At 37.4% G+C, this 9,258-nt stretch overlaps 1 protein-coding gene across 1 annotated transcript in view; it reads left to right on the top strand.

Annotated features, from left to right (window-relative positions):
* Positions 1-553: 553 nt before the first annotated feature.
* Positions 554-9,258, top strand: part of LOC115714871 (BURP domain-containing protein 17-like) — a 28,684-nt gene continuing 19,979 nt past the window's right edge. Inside the window, exon 1 of the mRNA XM_030643634.2 lies at positions 554-698. Coding sequence (XP_030499494.2) covers positions 642-698 — 57 coding nt within the window. The 5' untranslated portion in view covers positions 554-641. The remainder of the gene's footprint in view (positions 699-9,258) is intronic.

The following is a 9,258-nucleotide window of genomic DNA, read 5'->3' as shown; positions in this document are numbered from 1 at the left end:
ATATATTTTTATTAAAAAATACTAAATTATAGTAGTATACAATCTATTTAGCATTTTATTAGAGATTCTAATAGGCTATAATTAAGAGCATTGCTATTAGGCACCAGTAGTGCTTAGTACCTTCTCGACATGTCGCGTTGCGATTGGCTAGCGATACTCCCTAAAAGCTATTATATTAAATTATATGGGATCCGATACTTAGTTGGACCAATAGCAATATTAACACATAGGAAAGTGCTAGGCACCATTGGTGCCCTTGAGCATTTCTCTATAATTAATGATGTTGCTAGATAAATGTGCAACTCAAACATCGATGCTATAACTTTTTTTACTTAATTAGAAGCTCTAGAAAACAAAACGTAATTAATTATTTAACTACATACATATAAGAGATAGAGACGACTAATAAATAAAATAATTAGAGATATAAGGGTTGCTTAATTGAGAAAGCAAAGGTTGATGACTTCCAATTCCATCATTATCTATATCTGTATTTTAATACATAGAAATAAGTTTATCACACTATATGGCTACAAGCTTAGAGGGTTACTATTGCCTATAAAAGGCAAGCTAAGGCTAAGAACAAAACCAAGCTTGAGTATTAGATATACCCAAAAAGCATATTGGAGGCAAAAATCAGTATGGCTTCTAGATATGAATGTGGGATGCTCTCCTTCTGTCTTATTCTGGTGTTCATGGTAAACTCCCTTTTATATATAAGTTCAATAAATGACATTAAGGGTTCGTTAATTAAGTACGCCGTATTATATCGTATTGTATTGTATAGTATTATATTAAATTATATTTCATGTAATATTTTTATGTAAAATTATATGTGTTATTGACTTTTATGGGCACCTAATATATTATATTTTAGTATAAACTAAAATTTAATATAGTATTATATAAAAATATGATATATAATCAAATTCAATATAATACAATACAATATAATACGACCTAATACAACGTACCAAACGAGCCCTAATACTCTTATTATGTGCAAAATCTCACATTAATTTTATAAATAACTGCATGCATGAAATGATTATATCAATATAATTTCAGTCTCTAACATTATATGTTTAAGTAATCTCACATATTAGTTTTATTATTGAGTAATTGTTTTCGAAATATTAAAGAAGTAGTCAATAGGCTGCGCTTCGCATGCAGCTATTTATAGACATTTTAAATTATATGTATGGATATTTATTGAATAATAAAATCGTAAAATAATTTTAAATTTATTTTTATGTGTATAATTTTAAAATGCATATTTATCAAAAAAATTTATATAGAAAACTCTATCGGTTTTTTTTTTTTTTTAAAAAAAATTCATCATATAATTTCTCATATACAAAACAAAACATCTTCAAATGTATATTATAGTAAAAAAAATTAAAATTGAACAATACTGACACAAATAGATATAAAACAGAAAGAAGACCGTAAATTTATTAAAAACTCATCATATAATTTCAAAATAAATGTCATCACCGTATCTCACTTATAGTTACTACTACATTTAATAATGTCATTATTGTATTTCACTTGTAATCGTCGTTAATATCCTTCCCAATTAGTATATTTTGTACGTAAAATAAATCAAATAAAGTACTCACTTTTATACATAAGTGAATCATTTTCTGTTATAAATTAATTACCTAAAATAATTACTCAATAAGTGAATCAAAAATTTGTAAGATATTGAATTCTCTTGATACTAAAAAAAAATGGAGAGAATTGATAAGTTTTATATGATTTGTATTGATGAGAAGTAATTATTATTTTTATTCATATTTTTTTCTGCTTATTTTTCATCACTTATTAATTACTCAACGTGTCATTGTTGTGATTTACTTTATATTTTTTTTTTTTCACTCATTTGATTTTTTTTTTAGTATCAAGAGAATTCAATATCTTACAAACTCTAATTGTCTCACTATTTAAGTAGTAAAAAAACACTCCATCAAATAAACTTTAGAAAAATTAATTACTTGAATTATGAAATTAAGATATATATATTTTATATAAAGTGTGTCTATATAACTAAAATTCTTGGTTTTTGAGAAATTTATGGGTAACTTTTAATTTTTATTTAATAAAATAATAAAATATTATTTATATATAATAAAATAATAATAAAACAAATCCTACTAATATTTGAACTGATATTAAATATTCTACAATCACACCCATTTAAAAAGAAAACGTCACTTGAATCACCTCTGTCTTCAATTAAATCAAGGTTAAAAGCCACCATTGTTACAACCTCTTACTACGCACAAAATTTTTCTAAAACAATCGAGAAAGAAAAGCAGAGCCTACTAATATTTGAACTGATATTAAATATTCTACAATCACACCCATTTAAAAAGAAAACGTCACTTGAATCACCTCTGCCTTCAATTAAATCAAGGTTAAAAGCCACCATTGTTACAACCTCTTACTACGCACAAAATTTTTCTAAAACAATCGAGAAAGAAAAGCAGAGCCTTTTAGGCACACAAGTCGAAGTGCTTACAATAGAGAAAGCGTACTGTCTAGGACTGTCTTCACAAATATAATTAAGGGAAAACCCATAATATATTAGTTTATTTCAACAAATCACTAATATACATAAATTGGGTGGGTAACCACACTACGTTAAACTTAAAGACTAATGCACAAATCAGATATGTCATAGTTTTAATTTAGAACACATTGAAAAACTACAAATAAATCCTTGCCCTTGTTTATGTAGGGAAAAAATTTAAGTTTGAATTGCTTTCTGTAGTATTCCATTTATATTACGAAATATTTTAATAATTCCTTTATATATTCAAAATAAAATAAAATAAAATGGTTTATTATTAAAAATAAAATAGTTTATGAGAAATTCATGTTGACTTTTTATTTATATTAAAAATAAAATAGTTTATTATTAAAAATAAAATGGTTTATGAGAAATTCATGGGTCACTTTTTATTTATATATAATAAAATAAATAAAATAAATCCTATTAACCAAAAAAATATACGATTAGGTTTTTGCTGTTGTACATCTACGATTGAGTTACATAATAAATCCTATATGCATTAGTTTACGGAGCAAAGTTTTTTAAAGTTACGTAATAATTACATGTATGCTGCAAACACAATATACAAAAAATAAAGAAGAATATAGAAGAAAGAAGAGACCATTATTCACATCTAGAAAGGCAGTAGAGATAATAATAGAAGCTTTTTATTTTTTTTTATTCTTTTTATCAATTTTTTTTTTCTTTTCGAATAAAAATAAATATGAAATTTTAATCGTATAGAGTTTTATTTTAATAAAATATAGTATTTTAAAATAATTTAAATTCAAATAATTTAATTGTAAAGCCCGCTTAGTTAATTTGGAAATTAGCAGTTATTTATGTTAATCAGGAAATTATTTATAGCCATTTAAATAATTTATTATGGAATTCAGATATGCATAATTATCTCATCAGTAGTTTTATTTCGCATTTCCGGTGTCCGGTATTTTGGAACGCGGCGTTTGGCTCAGTAGAAATCACAACTTAGTATGTTAGTAATATGGGGACGGGTTTTAGACATTGGGAATGTCGGGAATGGCCGGGAATCTAGAATGTCCCAAAAATACCCCTTAAGTATGTTTTATGTGGTTTTTGTATGGAGGGGCAAAATGGTCTTTTTGCCCCAATGATATTTTGTCTTATGTGACTTTTAATTGGAATTAAATGTTTATTTAATTAATTGCTTTTGGCTGAAAAAGGATTTATTAAATAATAATATATGGCTTTATTCTTTAGTTCCTTCATTTTACACTTAGCCAAAATAATTGGAAAGTTTAAAACATAGAAAACTCTCTCTCTTTTCTCTTGCTTTTCGGCTGAACCTTGGGGGTGCAAGGGCTGGTTTTCTTTGGTGATTCAAGCCCTAGTTTGCAAGCTTTAGTGATCTCTTGTTGTGGTATGTGTTTTCTAGTTCTTTTCTCTTTAAATTCCTTGAAGAAAATGATGAAAATGGATGATAATGCATGTGATTTTTGAGAGATGTTTCTGCTGTGTTTTGTTGTTGATTTAAGTTGTTTAAAGCATGATTATTGTTGTTGTTTAAGCTATGTTAGAAGCATGTAGGTTAGATTGTTAAAGCCTTGAGTTTTCTTTGAAAAAGTATGAATTTTGGAAGGAAATTGTTATGTTTCTGTTCTGTGATATTGCTGTTATTTCTAAATGTTTTCTGAGGTAATATTATGCTAGTTTAAGGTGAATTAAGCTAGTGGATTGCTTGTTTAGTTGGTTTTGCTCAAGCTTGAGTTTGGAACTCAAAGCTTGAGCTTCAATGGTGAATTTTGCATGTGGGATTTCTGGGTAGGTTTGATGCTCTAGAATGGTTATTTGGGACCTATAGAGGAGGTCTGGAAAGTTTGGGATCAATTGGGTTCGAATTGGTCTAGATATGGGAATTTTTGGTTGCTGCCTGCGAGGAACCGGAATTCCGGTTGAGCATCCGGACTTCCGGATGGGGGTTCAGATTTTCCCAGAACCGGAATTCCGGTTGGGCAACCGGACTTCCGGATGGGGGATTTTTCAGAACCCTAGTTTTCCTCGTTTTTGGGTTTTTAGGGGTATTGCCATGCTTTTTATCGATAGGGAAACTTTTAGTTTCAAGTTTTAGTCCCCGGGAAGTGATTTAGCATGTCGCTTATAGCGTTGTGATTTTTATGGTTTAGGAGCCGATGTCCGCCGTTCGGCTTCGGTTCCGGTCGGGTTGACCGGCACACCCGAAATCGAATCCAGGTAAGATTAGTATAACAGTATGCATATGTAGATTACATGTTTAGCGTGCATGTAGGAAGCCTGTTAGTTTACATTAGATATGTATTTAGGCTTCGAACCACCCAACCCTGTCACGTCGGTACAGGCTGGAGTATGACCAGCAGCCGGAGTATGACCGGTTCGACCGATCAGGCTGACACTGGGTTGGTGGTTCCGTGCTATTGACGTATCCCGTCGGTACAGGCTGGAGTATGACCAGCAGCCGGAGTATGACCGGTTCGACCGATCAGGAGGATATAGTAACACGTCGGTACAGGCTGGAGTATGACCAGCAGCCGGAGTATGACCGGTTCGACCGATCAGGTTGTTACGTGTCAATAGTACCGTCCCCTGAACGTTCAAAACTCAGTACCATGTTGGACATGGCAGTAGTGCTCAGTACCATGTTGGACATGGCAGTAGCGGGACTCAGTATCGTGTTGGACACGGCAGTCAGTTTTATGTATGATATTAGTATGCTTTTCTTACTGAGTCTGTCGACTCACAGTTTACGTTCATGTGTAGGTAAAGGCAAGGCAGTTGCTGATGGACCGTGAGCGAGCTTATGGGATTGTACATGTCGGGGCGGTTAGGCCTGGAGCGTACGATCCTCGGGACAGCAGGGCTGAGATTTTGTAACTGTCGTTAGACGACTTTATTTTGTTGTAAAAGTTGAATAGTAAAAACGTTTGTAAATATTTTTATAAATCGGGATCCCGAGTCTTTTTGGTAAAATGGTTTATAAGTTTAATGAAAAAGCAAAATTTTAATTAATCACGTTTTTCCATAAACCTCGTTGATTAGCAACGAGCTGCACAGTACGTTTAAAAATCACGTAATACGCCTAAATTAGTTAGGGTGTTACAACTTGGTATCAGAGCCGCCAGGTTGTCTTCCGAAGATCGTCACGACATGTACAATCATCATCAGCAGTTAGCTCGGTTCACGGTTCAGTAAGCCTTTATTGCTTTAGTAGTTTATTTTATTCAGTTATGAAAAAAGAAAAGCCTGTTAGGAAGCATGTTAGTAGCCTGATAGTAGAATAGGCGCATGTCAGAACAAGAGGGCACCCACTGCTTCCGGCGGCTCGAGTCAGAACAAGAGGTTCCGGGGGAACCAGAACAGAGGGAGTCGTCCTGGTGGTAATGAGACTCGCTTCTCCTATCCCGAGTGCCCTAGCTGCAAGAGGCACCATCGGGGAGAGTGCAAGGGGCAGGGATGCTTTCATTGTGGCATGCCCGGGCACTTCAAGAGGGAATGTCCCCAGCTCCGGCCAGAGGCACCGAGAGCTCCAGCGATACCCACTCCAGCCAGGGTATTCGCCATCACGCAGGCTGATGCAGATGCCAGCCCATCAGTTGTTACAGGTCAGATTCTTATTAACGACTCGCTTTATTCAGTGCTGTTTGATTCTGGGGCTACACGTTCTTATGTGGCGGCCAGAGTCTTTAGTAAGTTGGGTAGACCCTTTGTTAGATATGAATCAGGGTTTGGAACCCTGTTACCTGGCGGAGAATTGGTTATCTCCAATAGGTGGATTAGGTCTATGCCGATCAGGATAGATGGTAGAGAGTTGAGCGCTGATCTGATAGAGATGAGCTTAGTCGAATTTGATATTATTTTAGGAATGGATTTCCTATCTAAATATTCGGCGAGCATTGATTGCAAGAGGAAGATGGTGGTCTTCCAACCGGAAAGTGAAGAACCGTTCGTATTTGTGGATTCGGTTCAGGGATCTCGGATCCCGGTGATCTCGGCTATGTCAGCGAGAGAACTATTGCACGGTGGGTGCTTAGGGTTTCTGGCCGTGGTGGTGGACACCACTCGGCCAGACACCTTTCGGCCAGAGGACATCAGCGTGGTTCGGGAATTTTTGGACGTTTTTCCCGAAGAACTTCCAGGGTTACCACCTCAGCGGGAGATTGACTTCGTGATTGACTTGGCACCAGGGGTGGATCCGGTTTCTAAAGCCCCGTATAGGATGGCTCCAGCTGAACTTAAGGAGTTAAAGATTCAGCTCCAGGGGTTGCTTGATATAGGGTTCATTCGGCCTAGTGTGTCACCCTGGGGAGCCCCGGTTTTGTTCGTCAAGAAGAAAGATGGATCTATGAGGATGTGCATCGACTACAGAGAGTTGAACAAGCTGACGGTGAAGAATAAATATCCATTACCTAGGATCGATGACTTGTTCGATCAGCTTCAGGGGAAGACGGTCTTTTCTAAGATTCATCTCCGTTCGGGTTATCATCAGTTGAGGATCCGAGAGGAGGACATTCCAAAGACGGCTTTCCGCACTAGGTATGGACACTACGAGTTCCTGGTTATGTCATTCGGACTAACCAATGCTCCTGCAGCATTCATGGACCTGATGAATAGAGTATTCAAGGATTTCCTCGATATCTGTGTGATCGTGTTTATCGACGACATCCTCGTGTACTCTCAATCAGAAGAGGAGCATGAGTTACATCTTCAGATGGTACTGCAACGACTTCGAGAACATAGACTCTACGCCAAGTTCAAGAAATGTGAGTTCTGGTTGTCTCAGGTGTCCTTCCTAGGACACATTGTGGGCAAGGACGGGATCAAGGTGGATCCCGGGAAGATCGAATCCGTCAGGGATTGGCCGAGACCGAAGACAGTGACAGAGATCAGAAGCTTTTTGGGATTAGCTGGGTACTACCGTAGGTTCGTGGAGGGGTTCTCCAAAATTTCTATGCCCCTAACCGAGCTTACAAAGAAGAATCAGCGATTTATCTGGACAGATAAATGCGAAGCTAGTTTTCAGGAACTGAAACAGAGATTGATTACTGCACCGGTACTAGCTTTGCCTTCGGACGAGGAGAAGTTCGTGGTCTATTGTGACGCATCCAAACAGGGTTTGGGGTGCGTATTGATGCAAGCCGATCGGGTTATCGCTTATGCCTCCCGTCAGTTAAAGGATTATGAACAGCGATACCCGACTCATGATTTAGAATTGGCCGCAGTGGTTTTTGCACTGAAGATTTGGCGGCATTACTTGTATGGTGAGAAGTGCGAGATCTATACCGACCATAAAAGTCTCAAGTATTTCTTTACTCAGAAAGATTTGAACATGAGACAAAGGCGTTGGTTGGAGTTAGTGAAGGACTATGATTGTGAGATCCTTTACCATCCCGGGAAAGCCAATGTAGTGGCCGATGCCCTGAGCAGAAAGGGTCCCGGGCAAGTAGCTAGCATGGTTCAGATCTCACCTCAGCTAGCAGAGGATATGGTTAGATCCAGCATTGAGTTTGTGGTAGGTCAGCTTCACAACTTAACGCTGCAATCTGATCTGTTAGAAAGAATAAAGGTTGCTCAGACGACAGATCCGGAGTTAGTGAAGATCCGAGATGAGGTATTGGCTGGTCAAGCCAAAGACTTTTCAGTGTCAGCTAATGGAATGCTTTTGTATAAAGCCAGGGTTTGTGTCCCGAACAGTATGGACTTGAGGAACGAGATCTTTGAGGAGGCTCATTCTACTCCATATTCTCTACATCCCGGCACCACCAAGATGTACCAAGATTTGAAACCGTACTTCTGGTGGAGCGGTATGAAGAAGAATTTGGTAGAATTCGTTTCGAGATGCCTCACGTGTCAGCAGATCAAGGCTGAACATCAGAGACCAGCAGGGTTGTTGCAGCCTCTAACCCTACCAGAATGGAAATGGGAGGACATTACGATGGATTTTGTGGTCGGGTTACCTAGGACCACGGGTATGTATGACTCCATCTGGGTAGTGGTGGATCGATTTACGAAATCAGCTCATTTTCTGCCGGTCAGAACAACATTTTCAGTGGATCAATTGGCAGAACTGTACGTCAGGGAAATAGTGAGACTTCACGGGGTACCGAAGTCTATAGTTTCGGACAGGGATCCGAAATTCACCTCCAAATTTTGGCAAAGTTTGCAACGGGCAATGGGTACGAAGCTAAAATTCAGTACAGCATTCCATCCTCAGACAGATGGTCAGTCCGAAAGGACAATTCAGATATTGGAGGATATGCTGAGAGCCTGTGTTATGGACTTTGAGGGCTCATGGAGTAAATACCTACCGTTAGTGGAGTTCTCGTACAACAACAGTTACCAGAGTACGATAGGGATGGCACCCTACGAACTGTTGTACGGTAGGAAATGTAGATCCCCTATCCACTGGGATGAGACAGGGGAGAGGAAATACCTAGGTCCAGAGTCAGTTCAGCGGACCAATGAGGCAATAGAAAAGATCAAAGCTAGAATGCTTGCCTCCCAGAGCAGACAGAAGAGTTACGCAGATCCGAAACGTAGGGATGTTGAGTTCCGAGTAGGGGACCATGTGTTTTTGCGAGTATCTCCGATGAAGGGGATTAAACGTTTCGGGAAAAGAGGCAAGTTATGCCCTAGATTTACAGGACCTTTCGAGATTCTCGAGAAGATAGGTCAAGTGGCATATCGGTTAG

The sequence above is a fragment of the Cannabis sativa genome, chromosome 4, assembly GCF_029168945.1.
Source record: "Cannabis sativa cultivar Pink pepper isolate KNU-18-1 chromosome 4, ASM2916894v1, whole genome shotgun sequence".
NCBI classification, from domain to species: domain Eukaryota; kingdom Viridiplantae; phylum Streptophyta; class Magnoliopsida; order Rosales; family Cannabaceae; genus Cannabis; species Cannabis sativa.
The sequence above is the reverse complement of the archived record's forward strand: the minus strand, read 5'-3'. Positions and strand labels throughout refer to the sequence as shown.